Source organism: Plectropomus leopardus, chromosome 6 (genome assembly GCF_026936395.1).
Source record: "Plectropomus leopardus strain MGB_pleo_1.0 chromosome 6, ASM2693639v1, whole genome shotgun sequence".
Taxonomy (NCBI): domain Eukaryota; kingdom Metazoa; phylum Chordata; class Actinopteri; order Perciformes; family Serranidae; genus Plectropomus; species Plectropomus leopardus.
In genome coordinates, this window is record NC_142181.1 from 25,326,149 (window position 1) to 25,350,144 (window position 23,996).

Consider the following 23,996-nt stretch of genomic DNA (forward strand, 5'->3'; position numbering starts at 1 on the left):
TGTAAATAACTTCAATCTGATCAGTTTGCACGTTTTATTGAGGAAATGGCTCCATCTGCTGGTATAATGCAGCACTTACTACAAAATCATTACTAACGTGATTGAATGACTGAAGAATCCAGTTTTTTCACTGTGTGAGATGAATTGTATAGATTTCTATAGACACGTGTTAAAATTAAAATAGACAGAAAAAACATATGATTTTGCCCCTACCGTAGCAAACAAAGATACTCGATCGAAACTGAAAGTTAATAAATATGTCGTCAGGTTTGAGTTTAGAGTTTGAATGGTCGAAAAATCACGCATTTTAGACCAAAATCCCCGCTGAAATGTGACCGCCAGCTGACTCACAGGAAATGACAGACTCCACGTGCCTCATATGAAAGCGGAGTTTACAGCAGCTTACATCATTTAAACACTGACAGAGATCCTTGGCTGACTGAAGGAGCTTGAACAGCTGTATACAGCGGTGAAGAGATCGGTAACTGCACCTACTGAAACATGGAGAGCAGCACGCACAGCTCATCTCCTCTGTCTTCATGGAGGGAAAGTTTTATAATACAGCGGATCCGCATGTTGGCCCCTGTTGGGTTCAAGACAGAAATAATAGAGCTATCTAAACTGGCCGGACCTGTGGTGAGTAGCATGTATTTAAATGTGTTATCAGTGTCATGTTAATCTGAATATTAATCTAAATAAAAACTGTTTAAACTAATTTTAATAAACTGTTGATGGAAGTTGGAGCATTTAATGTACAGGTCAGGTTGAGATATGGAAGTCCAGTTCTGCCTTTTTAATTTTTAAAAATCCTCTAAGTCATTGCTACTAATGAAATTAGTTAGTAGCCAACATCGGATTAATAAGTGAATTTCTCAAAATAATGAGTTACAATCTCAGAATAACGAGTGACTTAAAATAATGAGTTAGTATCTAATAATAATGAGTAACTTTCTCAAATAATGATAAGTATTTCAAAATAACAAGAAATTTTATCAAAATATTGAGCAAATATCTCAAAATAATGAGTAACTTTTTCAAACTAACGACTTTGCATCTCAAAATAATAACTAACTTTCTCAAAATAAAAAATTAATATGTACATGTAAATAGTAACTTTCTCAAAAAATGAGTTCCTTCTTTCAAAATAAAGAGTTACATTTTCTAGATGATATGAAACTCTCTCAAAAATATGACAAACTCTCAAAATAACCACTTGATATCATTCCTCGTGATTTTGAGACCCCTTTATTTAAAAAAAAAACTTTATTATTTTGAGATACTTAGTCATTATTTTGAGGACGTTTATATAATTTTGACACACAAGGCTATTATTTTACATACAAAGATATTATTATGAGATAAGTAAGGCATTATTTTAAAGAAGTTTTCGATTATTTTGACATACAAAGTCATTGTTATGATGCAAGTGCATCATTATTTTTGAGAAATATTCTCATTATAACAACTTGTAGAATGTCTTTTTCCATAACACTGTCATAAATGGGCTTCCAAGATACTAATTCCATTTACTTACATGCATACATAAAGTTATCAATTTTTATTTTTCCCCCTGATGCTTTTTATTTACTGTGGTTTTTCTCATCAGTTTATGGCCCAGCTCATGAGTTTTGCAGTCAGTTTTGTCAGTACTGTTTTCTGTGGCCATCTGGGGAGGACAGAGCTGGCGGGGGTGACTTTAGCCATCGCAGTAAGTACAGAGGAGAAATGCTTTCACTGTGAAAGCTAAACCAATGAAGCAACAGAACCTAATCAATGTTTGCTTTGTATCTCCAGGTGATTAATGTAACAGGTATATCTATTGGATCGGGTTTGGCCTCAGCATGTGATACTCTGATTTCTCAGGTGTGCGTTTCAGCTTGTCATACACTGTTGTACATCCGATTTGAGAATTGTTGAGAAAATAACAAAATTCTATCTGGTTGTAGACGTTTGGGAGCCGTAACTTGCTGAGAGTTGGGGTCATTCTGCAGCGGGCGATCCTCATTTTGTTACTGGCATGTTTCCCATGTTGGGCGATTCTCGTTAACACAGAGGTCCTTCTGTTGGCTGTCAGACAGAAACCAGAGGTGGCCAGGTAAACTGTGTCAAAATTCACATATATTTGTCTGCTTTAGTTTGTGTTTTTACTTTTCATTTTGATATATGATTATATTTCAAAACATGTTTCTTGTTGATATTAATGGGAAATTTCTCTTTAGGTTAGCTCAAGTGTATGTGAATATCTTTATGCCAGCACTACCTGTGAGTATTTCCCTCATCATGACATCTTCCTGAAACAATAAATGCCCTGCTGTTTTTTGTTTGTTGTTCAATTGCTACACTTGTCCAAGTGCATGCTGGGATGAGGTGTTATTCATTTATTAAGAATAAGCAGCTCTGAAATATGATATATTGATATCTATTGTGAAATTCAGGGATTGTTATGCCACCCTGCCAGCCATGGCTAGAGGCATTAAGTTTTCGTTTGTCCATATGTTCGTATGTGTACGTGTCCATATGACGATTGTCTGTCTTATTTTTGTGGGCACGATATCTCAAAAATGCCTTGAGGGAATTTCTTCAAATTTGGCACAAACATCCACATGGACTCAACAATAACCTGATGAGATTTTGGTGGTCATAGGTCAAAGCCAGAGTGACCTTGCATCTGTCTCATTCTTGTGAAGGTATATCTCAAGAATGCCTTGAGAAGAAATTCCTTCTAATTTGGCACAAAATTTCACTTCAAGTCACTGTGACCTCACAAAGTGACCATTACTCAAGAATTCAGAAGTCAGTTATCCCTAGATATCACACTAATTTCCAATAAGATAAAATAATTAAGTATCATATTTCCAAAAGATCCCTGGTTTAAAACTGCTGATCGTATAGAGCTTTTGTGCTGGAAGATGGGATTGAAACATTCATGTTTTTACAGACATGATTGTGAAGTGCATCTGTGGGGCGGTAATTCTTGTCTGTTTTTTGTTTCTTTCTCCTTTTCTACTCAGGCTGCGTTCATGTATTCATTAGAAACAAGATATCTGCAAAACCAGGTAAGGTCCATTACTATTCCACATCAAGTAACTGATGAGCTGAAATAAGGACAAGACAGGTTTTTTAAATGAAAGAAACATTATATAGCTTGTGTCAGATTTCTATAAATTTAGTTACAGTATCAGGTACAGAGGTATGTAATAATTGCTAAACTGTGTCTGTCTGTTTATATTTGGTGATGACATATTGGCAGAAAAGCCTGAGATATCCCCTGTAGTTATCTTTAGGTTTTCACTTGGCCTGTTTCAAAATAAATAAAAAAATAATGTGCGGCTGTTTTTTTTTTTAAGGGAATCATATGGCCACAGGTACTCACAGGCATTGTGGTCAATCTTCTTAACGCTCTCTTCAACTACATCTTCCTTTATGTATTACATCTGGGAGTAGAGTAAGTATTACCTATTCAGTCATTCAGTAACACCATTATTGCCTGCATCACATAACCAATACCATGCAATGAAATACTCTTTACAGAGGTTCTGCTGTTGCCAACACCATTTCTCAGTTCTGCATGGCTACAGTTCTCTATGCATATATCATGTGGAAAGGCCTTCATAAGGCCACCTGGGGAGGTGAGTGCCACATTTGCATCAGAGGATACTGATCCTGCATATAATCAGACTTATATATTTGAGGTGTTTCAAGAAGCTAAACATCCATCTTCAGAGACAGAATACTAGTCATTCAAGAAATGTAAGAATTTCATAGTAGATATCAAATCATCGTAAGCCTGCCAATGGACACCCATCTGACTTGATTATAGTACGTTCCCAGCAGAGCTCCTTAGCGTTGGTACACATTTGATTGTTGAAATAAAGACGCTGACCTAATATTACCTTATTTTTGCACATGCTAGTCGACAAATGATTTATTAACTAAATATTTGACCACACAGGCTGGTCGAAAGAGTGTCTGCAAGAGTGGGACTCATACATCCGCCTGGCCATCCCCAGCATGGTCATGATGTGCGTAGAGTGGTGGACGTACGAGATTGGAGGTTTTCTGGCAGGTAATGTCACAGGCCACTGCGTGGCTTTAAAAGCATTTTTGTGAAGATGGTCTAAAATCTAAGCACTGTTTGTCTTTGACAGGTCTAATTAGTGAAGTGGAGCTTGGAGCTCAAGCAGTTGTGTACGAACTGGCAAATGTTGCATACATGGTAAATTTACTTCTATCATATAGTGAATATTCATCAAATTATCTTGTGAAATGAATCACATATTTGTATGTGCAGCATGTTAATATATATATATATATTTTATTTTTTTTTTATTAGTTCCCCATGGGTTTCAGTATAGCAGGCAATGTAAGAGTTGGAAACTCCTTGGGTGCTGGAAATACAGAGCAGGCTAAGCTGTCTGCTAAATTGACAATGTTCTGTGCAGGTCAGTATGCTCTTAAAGGCCCAGTCTGTGAGATTTAGGATGATTTAGTGTTGGCTAACATTGAGGATTGCAGATTGCAACCAACTGAAACTTGTCTTGAGTAGAATTCATGTTTATGTTTATATTTAGTGCCAAATTATTCACGTAGTCTCTTCCTCCCCAAAATAAATAAACCTGGTAATTCAAACCAGTGAAAACTCTGAAAGCGGTTTCACTCTACAAATCAATGTTTCTTCAACACTGTTAGGCATTTTGGAGACGGGCTGCTAGCCGTGCACCTGCTAATGTGTGCATGCCTTTTTATTCCCCTGTGCCAGCGGTAGCCGTGGCCAGAGGCATTGTGTTTTCAGGTTGTACATCCATTTGTACGTCTGTCTGTTCGACGGCATGTACTTCTGCACATCTCATCCTCCTGAATGAGATATCATAAATTTGGCACAAACATTCACTTGAACTTAATGATGAACTGATAAGATTTATGTGGACATAGGTCAAAGGTCAAGGTTTACTGTGACCTTTTCTGTCTCATCCTTGTGAACAATGCCTCTAGAACACTGTGAGGGATTTCTCTTTTCAAATTTGGCATACACGGTCAGTTGAACTCAACAATAAATTGAATCAGTTTTGGCGGTCAATGGTCACTGTGACCTTGCATCCATCTCATTCTTGTGAAAATGATATCTCAAGAGCACCTTGTGGGAATTTCCCCAAATTTGGCACAAACATCCACTTGAACTTGACCTCTCACACAGTTCGAGGTCCCTGTGACCTCACAAAAATGTTTTTGGGCCATGACTGAAGAATTCAGGCATTAGTCTTGACAAAAGTACACACGCAAAAAATCACTGTTTTACAGGTGCTCTCATCGTGGACGGGGCTGCTAACTGCAGTGGCTGATGCAAAAACATGAATAGCTCTTTTGAACACAATTTCTAAGCTTTATGTTTATATGTTATCAAAATAACCTGTATTTGAAGTTAAGATACCATTAGAATTAATCTTAATTTCACTCAAGAAATCAGTGTAGCTCAAAGTACATGCCTGAAAAGTTCTTGCATGTGCTTTTACCATTGTGTGAATATAAATCAGTGTGCTTACAGAAAAGAAACTAATACAGCACCATTTTAAAGCATGCAATTGGTGGAAAATTAAGCCTGTTACTTTTTACCACAGTGTCAGTCTCCATATGTCTGTCAGCTGTCATTGGGGGCCTAAAAGACCACATCTCTTATGTCTTTTCTTATGATGAGTAAGTATGTCTTTATCATGTAACCACAACTGTATTCATTACCTTTGTAAAACAACACAGAGTGTTATATTAACCTTCAGTCAGTGTGAAGAGAGCTAGCCACTGCTTAAATGACCTTTCACCATGACGTCATTTATTGCCTGTACAGAAAGCAGTGAACTTTGCTTGTATATTCTTTTAAATATTAACTTGCAGGGAATGGTAGTCACAGCATCACCGTGACTCACGGCAATTTATCTTCGAGGATAATATAATGTGTCTCAGTGCTCAAATATAATACACAAATTACATGACAAAGTTTCATCTCTTAACTTGTAAGTCTCTTTTTTTCAGACAAATCAGGGAAAGGGTTGCAGATGTGATATCTTTATATGCTCCATTCATCCTCCTAGATGCAACATCTGTAAGTATGAAATTATGTCCAAACAATTTGATTTTTGTCAAATTTAACCACCCCTTTTTTCTTTTCACATGACTAGGCTGCTTCAGGAGGCATTATAAGAGGAGCAGGTAAACAGAAGATTGGGGCTGTTTGCAATATTTTGGGATATTATGGTGTTGGTTTTCCCATTGGAGTGTCGTTGATGTTTGCAGCCAAATTAGGAATCAAGGGTAAGATTTACAGCATGTTTTTAAGCCACATTGCTGCCTAACTTAATTTTCTGTTTTGTCCCTGGTGCCTTTTTTTTTCAGAGTCAGAGATCCACCATGATGTCAACATCTATGCTATTCTTAAAGCTAAAGATGTCTCTTTGTTTCCCTCAGGTCTTTGGATAGGCTTGTTTTCCTGTGTGTTTCTGCAGTGCTCAGTTCTGATAACCTACCTGGTAAGAATGAACTGGAAGAAAGCTACAGTTGAGGTTAGTCTTCAGAGCTTAATCTTTCCATTTTTAAATGGCCTAAGGCTACTTCTTTATAATTAAATGTTCACACGTTGTTTCTCTTTCAGGCTCAGATCAGAGCGGGAGTGTGTGGGGGCTCCACAGACACAAGTAAGAAACATTGTGTAGCAACTTAAGCATTTATACTGATAGAGAAAACATCATTTATTCTGTTCAGCAGGGAAAAATGATAAACTCTTCCTTGGAAGCCAGTTTAGACCATGAGAAACATAGTCTAAAGGTAGTATATGGCAGAGGTTCCTAACCCTTTTCATGTCAAGAACCCCTATATCAACACACACAGCCTCTCTACTGCCATTTGACACACTGGCACTATCAGTGTGCCTTTTCAGTTCTTTTAAGCTGCCTGCTCCTGACGAGCAGATTGAGCACAGGTGTGCTCGACTGCTCTCTGTGTGGTAAGGACAAGAAACACAGCCATACACCACATGATGATATAAACACATATATCAAGGAAATTAAATTTCCAAGGCACATCAGGATGCTTGGGTTGACACTTTTATTAACACCTTACATTAAAAACAAGAGAAGACGCACACTACGCCTTTTGTCTTTTGGTGTGTGCCTTGATTCATGTGGGTTACCCTGCTTTTAAACTACAAAATTGCTTCAAAACAGTGAAAATGCTCAAAGTTCATTACCTGCAAATTGCTAATGACAGTAACACTCCATAATGTAACATAATGTGATGTAACATAACATAACTTTCCATTTGTGCTTGATAGATGACTGAAACTATTAATCAATCATCAAAATAGTTGGAACATTATTTTCTGTCAATTCATTGCCCTAATTAGATCAATACAGTTCATTTACAGCTGGCTGGAAACTGAATTTATAATCAGTCACTAATCACTAATATTAACATTCATTCTGGCTAAGATGCATTAGAATAAGCCATCTCACTGTAATTAGAAAGCTAAGTTCAGGTTTCACTTAGTCTCTGTATTAATGCATAAAACTAAAAAATAAACCTACATAAAGTATGAATGAGAATAGTTTCAGCGAATAACTAATGTATAACAGAGTTGTCAGATAGAATCTTGTATTTTCAAGGTAACAGATAGATATATCTTAGTGAAAATGTTACAGTCACATTTTTTTATGTCCAGGTCCCGAACCTGATGATCCCAGGAGCCCAGAGCGCCCAATAGACACCCTGGACCTGGTTGACACAGAGGCAGAACCAGCAGAAAGAACAGTAGAGGGGGAGCTCTCTCACAGGGCGCTGGTTCTGCGTCGGGGCCTGACTCTGGCCATCATGCTGTTCATCCTGGCTGTTGGAATCATTATGAACCTACTAATCACTAACTTAGTTACATGACCTTGGCCAAAGTCTACTGTATTCAGTGAAGTATCTCTATAGCCACCAGTGCGCAACATGATGCAGATGTTTGCGTATTGTAAGATGCAGAGGCAGGACATGCAGAAGAAAGGCACATGTGCAGATGAGCAGACAGCTGACAGAACAGAAAGGGAAATGGTGTATGATCAATGAATTAATCTCCACAAGCAAAATATTACCCTCAAACATGATTTCATAAGATTTTTTCAGTGAATCTGCAAGTGTTTGGCACCACATTCTGTAAAAAATGGGTCAAGCTGAAGACAGTTTGACAATCTTTGCATTTAATACAATCAACAGAAGCATTGCTGTTGTCTTTGTCTCTCATGGTCAGACTGACTCTTCATTTTGGGACCAGCACAGTGGTATATGTCGTGTTAATCCAGTCCAAAGTAAAGTTTGCTTTTGACGGCAGGGTATCTGGCAAGGGCACGATGAAGTGCACGCTTACTCCCACTGCCAGAAGCGCAACTGCTGCAAACATTGTGAGACCTCGTCGGAGGATCAGCTGGGTAGTAGAGAGACGACCAGCCTTCACATGCTGGACCATATGTCCACCCTGTGTCTCTGTGTTCCCATCATTGCACTCTATGCTCACAGACATGTGGCCATCCACTGACTTGGGAAAAAGACATTACACATCATTTCTTTTTGTTGAGTTGTAACAAAAGCAAGCAGCGTCAGACTCAGTCTAAAGATAACATGAACCTTATAGATATGTATTATTGTGAATTGATTGTCAATTGTTGCTAATATTAAGTTTAGCAGGCCACTTACATCTCCATTACTCGCTGTCTGGTCAGCAGTGGCATTACCCGCAGTATCTGACAGAGCAGCTGATCTTGTTAATGTCTTGGGAGTGTTTTTTCCCGCTCGGTTTACAGCCTGCAAACAAATAAAAACAAAAAACTATAAAAGTACACTTACCAGATCTCTTTTAGGCCACTCTAAGCAGTTTTGTAATTCAAGCAGATGAATTCAACTGCAAAGCTTGCTTACTTCCTTTTGGTAAAAGTACAAATATCAAGGAAAAAAAAGAATAAAAAAAATTCTGCAAGCCTACAAAATCAAGCCAGCAAAACACTCCACTTCTGAAATGCTATGGCCAGTGAAACTGTCCCTGCTGACTGCCTTACCATGAAAATGGCATTACGGATGACGAAAAATAGGGATGGCAGTTTTTTAACCATGACAAATGACAGAATGTGGCCTGCAACAGACTGTCAGGGTTTTGTTGTTAGCCAGAAAATGTTTGGCCCCTACTGGCCTGTTAAGAGATGTGAGGAATCAGAAATCAATGACAGTAAAAAATAGTAAAAAAAAAAAAGGGTTTTTTCAATAATTGTAAATCACTGTAACCACAAGACATGCTCAACCACAAAGTCATAAATGTGCACACAAAATATGAGGCCTTTTTCATGATTACCTCAAGGCTTACACTAGGAGGACATATTAACCAATTTCAGGTTGTTCATATTCTTACATGCAAGAAATAATCAGCAAAACCTGTCTCAGTAAATTCTGAATTCTGAGCCACTGCTCAGCATACCTCCTCTGTCATTCTCTCCCAATTCAACTTGGAGATGACAATGATGTAGAAGGTTGATTGTACAATGACACAAACAAGCAGTCCTAGCCAAAAACCTATAGAGAAGAAGACAGATTAATTAGTTAAGTACACAGCAAGAGTCATTTGAAAAAAAATAGTGTTCGGAAATGAAACATGAAAAATCCTTTTGTATAATTACCAAAAACTCGCAGTTTTGCAACAAACATTAAAGTAATGCTCAGTGACAGTCCTATGCAGTAGTATCCAATGAAATTGGCCACAGCTGGTATCTTTTGTTTGCCTGTTCCTAAGAAGATCCCTGTGCACACACACTAGGATGCAAAGAGACAAATCTCTTATTATTATGGATTATCACTCCACTGGCCACCATATGCCAACTTTCAGACACTTAAACATCTGCTTTGCGAACAAGAAAAACTGTTGGACTCACCACAAGAGCATCAAAGAACTGAAGGAAACAGTACGCATTCATCAGATGTGAGACCAGACCTATGATCTTCCTGAAACAAGGTTTTGTGTATTTTTCTAGGTCAATTTTTGCATGCAGCAGTAGCACTTACAAAACATAGAGCATTATAGTTATGAAATGTGAGTGCAGCTGCAGAGACTCACTCATCAGAGGTGAAGAGGAAGCCAATTACTGTTTTAGTCAAACCCAGCAAAAGACCTTCAACAAGCGCAAAGCTTCCTAGAAAAGAGGAACTGTGAAAATGATGATTAAATCAAACATCAAATGCTGATTTATTAAATATAACAACAGACATGTTTATTACTGACCTGCAAGAACAAATGACATCTTGGTGGTGAGAAGCGCCCTGGCAGTGTCTCCTGCACCAAGAGCGTTACCCACTCGGGCACACGCTGCAGCTTGAATACCAAGAGGGAACTATAGATGCATAAGTTCATAAAAGTATGAAAAAATACATAAAGGAATAAGAAGGTACTGACACTGATATAAAAAAGAGCTTTCTCCCGAGTGTTGAAAGACTCAACCATAGCTTTAATTTGTAAAATTTGCTTTTCAACAAATCTAAATCTGTGAGGTGTTCGGGAAAGACTGTTAAAGCAAAAATATGATGCTTTCTCATAGTTATTACCATGTAGGTGATGAATGCCACCATTATTACAGCATGTTGGGCTGCCAGCTCGTCTTCGCTCAGCATTCCTGATCATCAGAGACAAAGAAGAGCAAACAGCCATGACTCAGCATTCATACAGGTAACTGATTGGTTTAAAACAAGATTTATAATTTATATATTTTATCATTTATAATATTATCATCAGTTTTAGTGTTTGCTCTATCTAGAAGACTTTCTAATACTTGGATTACCTGCAAAGAATCCACCAAACTCATAAACCCACCACTCAAAGCACTTCATTAATGTGCTGGGTATAGCCAGTTTCATGAAGGAGCCCCACTCCTGCAGTGATTCTACTGACCAGCCTGCAGGGGGAGAGAGAAACTTATTTTTGAGGAGCCTGTGCAAAGTGTTCCACAGATCATAAGGTCATCACAAATAGAGACAAAATATAGCTTTCTCTCACCTCCCCATGTTATTACATGGAGCTTCTTCCACCAAATGTAAGCAAACAGGAAAGCGCAGATGTAAATCTGAGATAGAGTGTTGGCTGCGGCAGATCCACTGTAAGACATGCACACAGACACACTGATATGTCTGTGTGTGAAAGTTTGACCAGATTCTGAAGTGTGTGAGTATACCGACCTAACACCAAAATCAAGCCAGTATAGGAAGATGTAATTTGTCACCACACTGGCTATGTTTGCCATGGCAGCAGCATACATTTGCGGCAGTATTATACCCTAAGTACACAAACACAGGGCAGTATAATTACTGACGTATTCCTTTCTATTTAGAAATTACATCTAATAAGACTGACAATATTTGTATTCACTGGAATAAGATGAAGCAGAATGGGACAAACACAGAGAAGTGGACTTAAGTTTACAACAGCAATGCACCTGGTTCTGCAGGTAAGACACCTGGAGATGTTGTAGAAACATAGCCTACAGAGACAGATGATTTCAATAGGGTGTTTTTTTTATTAATTTAGCAGCTTATTGAGGAGAAAAACAAGAAAACATTATGAGAAAAATGTGTTGAGTTTTCATTAAAAGGTGAGAGAAAAGGTATGACTCACTGGTACTGCAGGAAGGAAGCCTGTAATATACAGCTGGGCTATTCTGAAATCAAGACACAGTATTGAGTTCTAATTAAAGACAAATAAGCACTTTCAATTAAAGATCATATTTCCTATTCAATGCATTCATCAATATAAAAGAAAAAAATCAAACCTGAACAGAATGACTATGAGTTATATAAATTCGCTTGTGAAGAACCCACAACATTTTTTTTACGTAACTTTGCAAGCATATTGAGCATTCAGGCCTTGTTAGTGCATTGTTCTGGTTTTATGTCCTCACAACAAAAATGCACAAGAAAAGCGCCCACAACAGTTTGTATGATATCTAATAAATTATTGGCCCACGAAAAAAAGGCACATAATCAACATTAAATAATGTACTTAACGTAAAGTTACATAGGTCAGATTTAAGAAAAATAAACATGGCAACAATGCACAGTACCTTAAAATAACTCAAAGTTCACTTGGTTTCGCATGGGAGACAAACAGTGGTCTCCTGATGGAAAGTCCTGTGTTGTTTGACCCCAACCTGCGTCTTAGCACAGACTTTTGGTTTTTAAACTACTTCCTTCCTGACTCTCATCAGCACATTAGTCATGCAATCGTAGCTTTTCAGATTGTGTGGGTTATTCATAAATGACTGGATAATGATTACGTGGGTTATATTAGAATTGTGGTGCAGTGCTTTTCATGAGCATATGTATGGACAGCGCAAAGAGAATAGCCTGACACTGCATTAGCAGCAGCTGAGTTTACATTTGCTCTGATAAACAATCTGTACTCACAACCAAATGCCTAACAAAGTTAGTATGCTGAAGCAACATGTTCTCACTTCCAACTCGCCAATTACAGCCATTTGGTTAATGCCCTTTTGCTTCAAACTATTACGTTTTAGGTATGCCTCAAAGTTCAGTTTTGGACATTTCAGGTAATGTGTCAGTTTCTGCTTGCTGCATGCATGCTGTCTTTCTGAAGTAAACATCCTTAGGTGATGAGAACTACCCTCAGTGACAGAAAACATCTTTGGGAAAAATTTATTTGGCGTACACTTTGAGCTTTTAGTTTGACCTGTGTACCATTCACTAACATGGAGGGTCAGGCTTTAAGACCTATACTGCAGTCAGACACCAGGGGGCGATCGAGACAAAAAAAGTTACACTTCTGGGGAGCTGACATGTTGTCCATCTTTATATGCAGTCTATGGTTTCACATAGGACACAAACAGCTGTCTCCTGGGTGAAAGTTCTGTTTTTGTTTGACCCATTCACCGTCAGACTTGCCCACATCAGTCATAGTAGCAGTAATAATATCACTATGTGTTTGGGCTGTTTGTTACCTTGCCACCTCAGGGTCCTGGCCCATGCATAGCAGGATGGCCTGGGCGTTAATGAGCAGACCCCAGCAGGGCAGACAGAACAACAACAGGATGATGATTCCCCGCTGAAGGATCACTCCCACCCGCAACAGGTTCTTACCTCCAAATGTCTGCACAACATAATCCACATTTTAGAATGGGGGGGTAACAATCAGAAGGAGATAATACGTAATTACAGTGTCATCATAACATAAAGGGTTTTCCACACCTGAGACACCAGAGTATCACATGCCAGTCCTAGACCATATCCTGTTGCTGCAGTGGTAACATTAATGGCCTGAAATGAATGTGAAACAAACTTTATTGGGTCTGTTATACTCTTTAGGACTCTGATGTAACCAATACTTCTTTGACTCATAACAGTAAATGAACTACATATTGATTAAATCAGAAGGATTTTGAGACAACTGAAAAAGCTATCTGAGTTTATAATATTAGTCTTTCTTGAAATTACATTTCCACGTCATTTCGTCACACTGGCCTCGACAAGTCCTTTGAGCATAAAGATGACCACTTACAGCAGAAGCTAAACCATAGCCTGCCATCACTTCATTTCCCAGACGCCCACAGAACATTGTAACCACGAATGGGAGCAGGTAATGGAGGATTCGAGAGAGCAACTGGAAAGACAAACATTAACAATGGTACAGTTGATACGGCTACAAGTTCATTCTTTGATGTATTACAGTAAACACATTTGTAATTTTATCATGTCACTCAGACTGTGTCTTCTTGACAAACAATAATCACTCTGACAGCTTGAAGCCACTGTTGAAACCTGCCTAACACTGTTTTAGGTCTATTGACTTCTGCTTCCAAGTCTCAGGCACAAAATTCTGTTTACCTGATATCTCAACATCTCTTTTCTCTGGCAAAGAAAAACTGCATCAATCTTCTATTGTGTATAGAAGCGTATTACAAAGGACAGCTTCAGTCCACACAGTCCCTGACAAACAGAGCAAGATATAAAAACAGAACCAGTCCTTACCAGAGGCCCTGTCATCCTCAGGATGTGGTACAGTTCCTCTCTGTGGGCCAAAGGCACCCTGTGGCGCACCCACCTGCAGCAGAAAAGCCTGTCACTGGATGCATCCATGTCTGTAGGAGAAAAAGCTAATGCAGGTCCTTTTGACTGTCTTTTCTATCATGCGCTTGTCTCAGTTGCTCTCCAGGATGTTTGAAAGGATAAAAAAAAGATTAAATGTGGTTATGTGGTTACAGCTGCTCTGGAATAAAGCCAAAGCCAGCTGAGACAACGCAGATTGTGGAAAAACAAGAGAAAAAAAAACCTGCAATCACAACAAAGTCAAAGATGGATGATGTAAAAGCAAGAATGTTTTGATCTCAAGAGGCTAAACATGTAAACCACAATTAACTACTACCTAGCTCTGGTCAGTGATCTAATATCCAGGTTTTCCATCGCTCCAAAGATAATACATATTGAATATATTTAATGTACTGATTAAACTTAATGCTCAAAGTGTCAAGACAAAAGTAAAGTGGATCACAATCATAAAATATATTGTCAAATGGAGACACTGACTTTGCGACTGTTTATTGATGGATTTGTTACGCACTGAAATAATGGAAGCTGCACTTTAACATTAACACATTGTAGTAGAATAAAAAAGAAGAATAAAGGGTCAACTCAGCCATTTTTTATATATGGTTTGCTTTTCTCTGAGTCTTACTCATAGATTGTATAAGTAATACAAGTAGCTACTGTAACATCACCCACTGTTTTTGTCGACTGCTATTTTCAAGCTTGGAGGTTGGCATCTAGTCCATTACTAATTTGACTTTTGGAGCCAGTAGTGGCCATATTTGAACAAAAGGGGGACGCTGTACAGAAATGAGGAGTGAATCTGACTCATACACAGTAACAATACCTCGCAGACAGCGTGTCTCTCATCTAGCCCTGCCCTTAAACATTCAGAACTTTGGGCCGAAATAAAATGTAAATAGGTGTGTTATTAAAGAATATATGCCCATGTAGAGTTATCATGAATGTTGAAATTAAACAAAACCTTTTTTTTGTACTGTAAACATGTTTATTTCTGCTCTAAGTTTAGGCATTTTCGCATGGGGGTCTGGGGATTCATTAGCCAGGCTCAAGTGGCCATTTAATGAACTGCAGTTTTTGGCACTTTTACAATGGTCTTTCAGCCTCGGAGGTTGCCGATCTTACTAAAATGCCAATGCTCTCTTTTAAATTACAATTGGGAACTACATATAAGGAGGTGAAACTGACCTGATGTGGCTTTAATAAATATCACATCCCTTAACTAGCATTTTCCCCTCATCTTTACTGTATTTCACTGTAGCATTACAATGGCAGGACTTTTATATTTATCACATGTATATCAAAAACTGGCAAGGCAACCTTTAACATACAGTAAACCTGCTCTTATTGTTTATGAACTTGAGTATTGCTCTTGGTGATCTGGGACCTTTGACCCAAACAGACTTCAGTGATTTATTATCAAAGCCGGGGTTACATAAGCTAACGGAATAACAAACCAGGCAAAGGTCAAAATCAGGAATGCAGTCTGACAGGCAGACACATCCAAAAAGAGCTAGACAGATAATGACAAGTCTGTGAATGGGGCAGAAGGTCAGGCAGACATGAGACAGTATCTCAAAGCTTAAAAGCAAACAAAGCAACAAAACAACATTACACAGTTTAAACATCCACAAAACTACATAACATGTTTTTTTAAATTCAAATAAGATAGGACAAGAATATTCAAATAAGATAGAGTTCTCACATTTCAACACTATTCTTTAGTTTGCTATAAACTGAGAGCTACACTTGTTGTTAAGAGCCAATAAAAACATTCCTCACTTGAGTAAAACGTTCATCAAGCAGAGCTCCAGTACAAGTTGACATGACACAAATGCAGATTTTATAAACTTTTTAATTAAGCAATTTTCATGAAATCTGCCAGTATTTGAGCCACTGCCTCTCAGAGAGTCCATGAGAATCTGTTTTGGTTTTTTTTTGGTTTTTTTTGACACTGAGCACAAAATTTAATTTTACAATCAAGGATCTCAAGGTTATCCCTCTATTGGATCCAGCAAAGTGGTGAAAATTTGATCAGGAGTATATGTTGTATTGATCCAGTCCAAAGTAGAGTTGGTCTCTGATGGCAGGATCTCTGGCAAGGGCACAAGAAAATACACACATACTCCCACTGCCAGAAGTGCAACTGCCGCAAACATGGTGAGGCCTCGCCGGACAATCAGCTGGGTAGTGGAGAGACGACCATCCTTCACGTGCTGGACCACATGTCCACCCCATGTCTCTGCATTTCCATCATGACACTCTGTGCTCACAGACGTGTAGCCATCCACTGACTTAAAGGAAAAAATATCAAATCATTTTTTTTTGTTGAGTTGTATCAGAAAAAGCAAAGTAAAATTAAAAATATGGAAGATATTTACTTTTGTGGATTGAATTGTTTGAAAGAAAATATTATCACAAAGAAAACAAACTACACAAGTCCCCTAATGACATTGTGAAATTAGCTGTGAAAAGAACTTTAGGTTGTTAGTGTGAGAAATAACAAGTCACTTACGTTGCTATTACTCACTGTGTGGACATCTGACAGGGCAGCTGTGCTCATTAATGTCATGTGCGTCTTTTTCTGAGCTCGTTTCACAGCCTGCAAACAAGCATATATATATAAATATATATATATATAATGGCAGGCCAACACTGCAGTCTTTAAGAGGCTGTGGTGCACTTTTTTAAGCAAACACAAAGGTATTGATATCCTGTGAAACTAGACAACCCAAGGCACCCATTGATATCAGCCATGTTGGCATTGTCTGTCAGGAAGTAGGCTAAATAATGCTCCTTAGGTAGGCATGGCCATTTTCAACCTTGAACTCTCAACTGATATATCGAAATAAAAATGTGGGTATCCACAAGAGGCCCCTAAACTCAAGACTTTTTCCTAATAACTGAAGTATATAAAACTAGCCTATATACTTCAAGAACAAATTTAAATTCCTGAATCTCAGTTACGTCTTCTAGTTTTGCGTGCCTCTCTGACATTTTTAAGTGGCTCCATCTGGCCATCCCAATGGAAAATTTCTGGGGCGCCAAAGAGTACCTGATGTTGGAGAATTAAAACAAATGCTGTCATAATATGTAAACAGCTGATGCCCTACATGATCCAGATTGTTAAATTAGCCAGCAGTGTACCTCCTCTGTCATTTTCTTCCAGTTGAGTTTGTAGAAGATGATGATCATGTAGAACGTGGACTGTATAATGACAGAAATGAGCAGTCCCAGCCAAAAGCCTGTGGAGAAAAAGACAAGTTAATCTGTCAGTGGCACAGCAGTCTTCACTGAGCATAACCCGTTCTTTCTCTGCAACCATTTATTTGTGATAAATTCCTGTGAAAGTGACAAAATACATAATAATGCAATTACCTAAAACTCTCAGCTTTGCAACAAACATTAAAGTAATGCACAGTGAAAGTCCTATGAGGTAGTATCCTATGAAATTGGCCACAGCTGGTATCTTCTGTTTACCCGTGCCCAAGAAAATGCCTGTGCACACACACTAGGATGGAAAAAGACAAATTATATATCTGATATTTATGACTTAATTTTTTATGCTGCACAAAAGTTTTGCTGACTGGTAGACTCACCACAAGACCATCAAAGAACTGAAGGAAGCAGTAAGCATTCATCAGATGGGAGACCAGACTGATAATCTTCCTGAAATGATAATAAAGAATGTGTCTTTGCGTAATAGCGTAGGCTTATAGTTGTTAAAATATGCAGCTGCAGAGACTCACTCATCAGAGGTGAAGATGAAGCCAATCACTGTTTTAGTTGAGCCAAGCACAAGACCTTCAACAACTGCAAAGCTAACTGAAAAAGAGTAGCTGTTAAAATGTTGAAGAAATCAACATCAAATGCTGATTTAATTCTACAACAAGAGAATATGTTTATAACTGGGAGTTTAAACATTCTCCCTGTGTCAGTGTGGGTTTTCTCCAGCATCTTCCCAAAGTCCAAAGACCTGCAGGTTAATTGGCGACTCTACATTGCCTGTAGGTGTGAATGTGAGCATAAATTATGCTGTTATCAATCTGCCCTGTGATAGTCTGTTGACTGGAGTGGACCCCCCTTCTACCCCAGTGTCAACTGGGATCAGCTCAGGCCCCATCACAACCCCTCAAAAGATAAGCAGTCACAGAAAACGGATGGATGTTTAAAACTGACCTGCAAGAGCGAAGGACAACTTGGTGGCAAGAAGCGCCGTGGCAGTGTCTCCTGCACCGAGAGCATTACCCACTCGGGCACACGCTGCAGCTTGAACACCAAGAGGGAACTATGGATTCATAAATTTGGAAAAAATATGAAAAATACATTAAAGAATCAGACAATATGACCACTGACTTAAAGAAGAGCTTTCTCCTAAGAGTGCTCAAAAGTTAAACCACTTTAACCTGTAGAAGTTTTCCTTAACTAATGTAAATCTGTGTGTAAACAGGAAGGAAACCCAGGCACTGAATAATGTGAAAAAGGGGGAGGAATTACACAGAAAATCCCTTTACTGTAGCGGCTAAATCATTAAAAGCCAACATGTTTAAACCTCCAAAGTTAAAAAAAAAAAAGTGTTTTTAAAGCCCTCACAAAGACCAGCAAAGGCATTTTAATGTAATTCCTCCTCATTTTCCACATCTTTGGAGTGCCTGGATTTCCTTCCTGTTTATCCTGTTGGTTCCTGTTTTCCACCAGCAACCAGTGGTCTCTGTTTTTCTAAAACTATGCGTGTTTGAGGGAGACTTTTAAAGTAAGAATATGATGTTCTGACTTGTAATTACCATGTAGACGATGAATGCCACCATTATTGTAGCATGTTGGGCTGCCAGCTCGTCTTCACTCAGCATTCCTGATCATCAGAGAAAAAGAAGAACAAACAGTCATGACTCAGACATATCTCATTAGCTGGTTTGATAAAATCAGTGATCTTAAAGATGGTCTTGAAGGAACAGTGTGTAAGAGTTAGGGTTATTTAGTGCTATCTAGTGGTGGATATTGTAAATAGCAACCTTCTCGCTGAAACTTCTCGTGGGTAAAACTCCTTCAGTGCTTAATGTTCAGGTCTGGGAAAATCACTGAATAAAGCAGTTTCAAGTAAAAAAAAAAACAGCTCTCAAGACTCGCTGCTACTGTCTGGCATTCTCTCACCTTTTCTTAATTTTTTTTTATCTGTTTCCTATGTCATCTGTTCTTTTATGTGCACTTTTATTTGCTGACGGTGAATTTGTATTTGAATGTTCCCTGCTTTTCTCTTATGTGCCCTTGTGTGTGATGTTATTGTTATAATTGTTTTACTTTAGAAACATGCAAGTCATGGATAAGGACCCACTTCCTATGTAGATATAACAGCTCATTCTAGGGTAACAAAAACACAACAATTTTTATTTTCAAGTGATTACAAACTAAAGAAAAAAAACCTCATGTTGTATTCAATTTCTGCCAATATATCCCCCCAAATCCTACACACTGGACCTTGGACAACACAGTTCACTGCTCAGTGTATAAGTCTATAAGAATAGGCTCAGTGCAAGTATGAACATATTTGGGTTACCTGCAAAGAATCCCCCAAACTCATAAATCCACCACTCAAAACATGTCATTAATGTACTGGGAACGGCCAGTTTCATGTAGGAGCCCCACTCCTGAAGTGCATCTACTGACCAGCCTGCAGGGGGAGAGAGAAATGTATTTATGTGGAGGGGAAAAGATGGAGCCTCCAAAGCACAGGGACACTGTGACTATTAAATCTCTCACCTCCCCATGTTGTTACATGGAGCTTCTTCCACCAAATGTAAGCAAACAGAAAAGCACAGATGTAAATATGAGACAGAGTGTTGGCTGCTGCAGATCCACTGTAAGACATGCACACAGTTGATGTCAGCATGCATGACAGCTTTATTCAGATTCAAAACCTGCAACGTGCATGTACACCTACTTCACACCAAGATCCAGTGTGTATAGGAAGATGTAGTTCGTCATCACATTGGCTATGTTTGCCATGACAGCAGTGTACAATTGCGGCAGTATTATACCCTAAGTACACAAACACCAGATGATGGGATGAGTACCACTTATGCCTCTTCCGTCAGCAACTGCATTCATTAAAACAAACGTGTTGTGATTCTCTGCACTAAAAAAACTATGTACAGGACATTAGTGCACCTGGTTCTGCAGATAGGACACCTGAAGATAATATAGAAACATCGCCTGAAAGACAAAAATTGATTATTTAAGAGAAAGATTAGAGAGAGAATGTGATTTCTCTGTACATCAGTGAAAATGTATTGGATTGGCTCATAAAGGTAAGAGAAATGTAACAACTTACTGGTACAGCTGGGAGGAAGGCTGTCATATATAGCTGGGCTATTCTGAAATCAATGAGCTGTATTTAGATCAAAGGAAACTATTGTCAAATGTAATATACACAGTTCAATGTGTTTGATGTGTGCAGGAGGATACCTAGAGCATAATGTGTAGATGTGAATTTCCACTAATACAACGATGATAAGTAATGACTTTAGATGCGAACGAGTTGGTCATTTTTGACTTGCATGCATTTTAAAATTTTATTTTTTTTAGCCTGTATTTAACCAGGTCGGTCCCAATGAGATACAATGACCTCTTTTGTAAGGGAAGCTTGGCCAAGACAGCAGCCTAAGAAATATAGAAGTTGCAACAATTAAAGACAAACAAGCTTTGCTTATAGCAGTTTGGTTGACCACCATAGATTTTGTATAAAGTGAATAAAACTATCTTTGGTATCATGCTTTCCAAGTTTCTTCCAGCTGGTTCAAAGAAAGTGAATTTGGGGAATGAAGTGTTGACTTGCTTAGAATAAATAATGTTAATGTTAGTTGATTCAGGAAATGAAGGGAAATAATAAATCCCTGGCACACTTTTTAAATAGAATACTTTTTCATCTTTGCGTTTGGGTAAAGGTATCAAGAATTTTCAAGTCAAAAGGCTCAAGTCTTTTTTGTTTTTGTTAAGTCGAGTCATCAAATCCGTCACTCGATTCTGACTCAAGTCCAAGTCATGTGACACAAGTCCACAACTCTGATATCTCTTATAAGTAAAACTCTCTGAGTTTTACTTATAAGTTTGGGGCTGTTAGTTACCTTGCCACCTCAGGGTCCTGGCCCATGCAAAGCAGGATGGCCTGGGCATTAATGAGCAGACCCCAGCAGGGCAGACAGAACAACAGCAGGATGATGATTCCCCGCTGGAGGATCATTCCCACCCGCAGCAGGTTCTTACCACCAAATGTCTGCACAGCACAATGTTAAATAAACAGTAATAAATAAACAATTTAATAAACAGTTGGAGTGGGTGAAATTGCACAGAGCAAACCTGAGACACCAAAGTATCACATGCCAGTCCCAGACCACATCCCGTTGCTGCAGTGCTAACATTAATGGCCTGAAATGAATGTGAAACATACTTAAATGAGTCTGACGTACACTTGAGGGCTCTGATGTAACCAATATCTTTATGAGTCATAACCGTAAATGAACTACATATTGATTAAATCAAGACTGTGAGACAACTGTAAAAGCTATCTCAGTGAGTTTATAGATGTAATATTTCATCTTCTCCCTTAAAATTACATTTCCACATGTCATTTCTTGACACTGGCCTCCACAAGTCCTTTGAGCATAAAGATGACCACTTACAGCAGAAGCTAATCCATAGCCTGCCATCACTTCATTTCCCAGACGCCCACAGAACATTGTAACCACGAATGGGAGCAGGTATTGAAGGATTCGAGAGAGCAACTGGAAAGAAAAACATTAGCAATGATGCAGTTGATACAGCAACAAGGTCCCAGATGATACATTGCAAATTACAGTAAACACAAATTGCAATTAATTAGAACAACCATCTTTGAAAATGAGCGACCATACTGTCATCACTTTGTCAGGTTGCAACTACAGTTTGAAACCTGGCCTGGAGCATTGCTTTGGGTTGACTGATTTCTGCTTCAAAGTCTCAGACATAAAGTGACTTTTCTTCTGCTATTTCAAACAAAACACCCACATTAATCTTCTGTTGTATACAAAGGCTTATTACAAAGGACAGATTCAACCCATGCTTTCCGTTACAGACAGAGCGTAGTATGAAAACAGAGCCATTCCTTACCAGAGGCCCTGTCATCCTCAGGATGTGGTACAGTTCCTCTCTGTGGGCCAGGGGCACCCTGTGGCGCACCCACCTGCAGCAGAAAAGCCTGTCACTAGCCGCCTCCATGTCTGCAGGACCAGATGCAGGTTTTTCCACTGCAGCGTTGGTCCTCTCTGTCATATTTTCAAATCTCTCCAGGGACACAATTCTCCACGGTTGTGCAAAGTATTTCACAACCAAAAGGTTACTTATTGTTTTACTCGAGGTCAGTCTAACAAATTGCACTGCAGGTTAGACACTGTGAAAAAATGACCCAAGAAAAAAAAAAAAAAAATCTACGTCATGTTGGAAACACAGTACATAGTTCATTTTATGAGTCACTATCTAAGTGTATGTTTTCTACCAGAGCTGCACATAAATGACGTTTAAAGTTTAATTTGAAATTAAAATGCCAAATCTAATTTAGTATTTCAGTGCATTCACTGAGTGACTGATTATTCAGCCAATAGATGCCATTGTTACAAGCATATTAAATATCCACCACCTGCCTTCGTTCCAACTCTGTGTTGCCAGATATGAACAGACAGAAGGTGGGAAGTCATAATTATTCATGAACATCTCTTGCATATTAATGGCTGCACAGCTTTTCTTTTGTAGAAGTGCAATCAGTCTTCATCAATTTAGGTAGACATGTTCATTAAAGTGTTTGGGAATATAAAACATTAACATGTCATGCAGCTCAGTTTCCTGCTGGCAAGCAGCAAAGGTTAACCAGTTAGTGCTCTGGAATGAGATGCAGCCCTCTGGTACTATCAAGCAGAAAAGCCTTTCAAATAGTTATCTATAGCAGATTGATAGCATGGATTAGTGCAAGTAAGATTCCTGTTTCACTGATAGAAAACATATTTGCACTTAAGACGTGGTGCTTCAAAAGCTGGGTTGTAAATGTGTGTAGAAATAAGATGACACACTCAGATTTTGGTTGATTTTAAAGATTTATTGTCAGACTTTCCAGAAGGGCTGTTTCAAACATCGCTATTTACTGCAGACCAGATATGATTTCAGCACTAAGCTCAAACTGATAATTTTTTGTGGTTTCCTCCTAGACAGGGAGGAGATGATTTGTGTGGTGCATCCATTATTTCCACTGGAGGGAGCAGAAGTTTAATACACAAACATAAAAAATAGTTTCCATAAACCCCAAGTGTGTCACTCTGATTGCTTCTCTTATGGAAATGTGACTTAAGGAGGAAGCCTTCCGCTCGAGAAAGATCATAACCACTTTGTGTGCAGTGTTGCACTTAGAGACAGAGACAGAGTGCTAATATACACTCACACTGAGTCATTGCCCAATTTGGAGAGTCAGACACTGAGTCAATAGACTCAGGCCCATGAACTTACTTAACCTTTCAGCAGCAGCTATAACCTATAATTTATTTATTATATATATTTTTAACTATGCAATACTGTTTCAACTGCAGAATTGTGCAATACGCAATACTGACTTGAAGTCCTCTGCGTTTCTCTATGTGAATATAATTTGAATGTGTAATGTTTTAACTGTACAGTACTCTCTTATCTAATATTTAGTTTTTATATTATTTACTCTTGCGTATATATTTTGCACACTTGTAGTACAACCCAGATATTTCTACACATCTTATATATTAAGTTTCTCACACAATATATCTGCTATTGTATTTTCTTATTGTGTTGTATATTGTAGCATAAGGCACTTTCTTATTTGGCGTACTTCTTATTCT

At 38.4% G+C, this 23,996-nt stretch overlaps 3 protein-coding genes across 4 annotated transcripts; 1 reads left to right on the forward strand and 2 right to left on the reverse strand.

Moving 5' to 3' along the window:
* Positions 1–264: 264 nt before the first annotated feature.
* Positions 265–8,260, forward strand: slc47a3 (solute carrier family 47 member 3). Its single transcript, XM_042486541.2, has 17 exons — positions 265–636; positions 1,607–1,708; positions 1,795–1,863; positions 1,947–2,095; positions 2,220–2,262; positions 3,012–3,056; positions 3,348–3,445; positions 3,532–3,629; positions 3,953–4,066; positions 4,149–4,216; positions 4,334–4,442; positions 5,616–5,691; positions 6,025–6,094; positions 6,171–6,303; positions 6,457–6,551; positions 6,641–6,683; positions 7,706–8,260. Exons 1-17 carry the CDS (start codon positions 502–504, stop codon positions 7,915–7,917), a joined length of 1,659 nt encoding a protein of 552 aa, XP_042342475.2. The 5' UTR covers positions 265–501; the 3' UTR covers positions 7,918–8,260.
* On the reverse strand, positions 8,206–14,219 carry LOC121943124 (multidrug and toxin extrusion protein 1-like). 2 transcript variants are annotated; one of them, XM_042486542.2, is made up of 17 exons: positions 14,035–14,219; positions 13,565–13,666; positions 13,255–13,323; positions 13,008–13,156; positions 11,669–11,711; positions 11,490–11,534; positions 11,233–11,330; positions 11,054–11,151; positions 10,839–10,952; positions 10,606–10,673; positions 10,286–10,394; positions 10,121–10,196; positions 9,939–10,008; positions 9,687–9,819; positions 9,488–9,582; positions 8,716–8,823; positions 8,206–8,557 (listed from the first exon to the last, which is right to left on the reverse strand). In XM_042486542.2, exons 1-17 carry the CDS (start codon positions 14,140–14,142, stop codon positions 8,282–8,284), a joined length of 1,761 nt encoding a protein of 586 aa, XP_042342476.2. In that variant the 5' UTR covers positions 14,143–14,219; the 3' UTR covers positions 8,206–8,281. The 2 variants fall into 2 exon arrangements, with proteins under 2 accessions (XP_042342476.2, XP_087935201.1); XM_088079075.1 differs by lacking the exon at positions 11,490–11,534.
* Positions 14,220–15,485: 1,266 nt separating this feature from the next.
* On the reverse strand, positions 15,486–22,488 carry LOC121943121 (multidrug and toxin extrusion protein 1-like). The gene is made up of 17 exons (XM_042486539.2): positions 22,252–22,488; positions 21,786–21,887; positions 21,463–21,531; positions 21,231–21,379; positions 20,438–20,480; positions 20,275–20,319; positions 20,048–20,145; positions 19,867–19,964; positions 19,664–19,777; positions 18,894–18,961; positions 18,289–18,397; positions 17,859–17,934; positions 17,709–17,778; positions 17,488–17,620; positions 17,257–17,354; positions 16,625–16,711; positions 15,486–16,403 (listed from the first exon to the last, which is right to left on the reverse strand). Exons 1-17 carry the CDS (start codon positions 22,411–22,413, stop codon positions 16,104–16,106), a joined length of 1,821 nt encoding a protein of 606 aa, XP_042342473.2. The 5' UTR covers positions 22,414–22,488; the 3' UTR covers positions 15,486–16,103.
* Between the last annotated feature and the right edge of the window lie 1,508 nt (positions 22,489–23,996).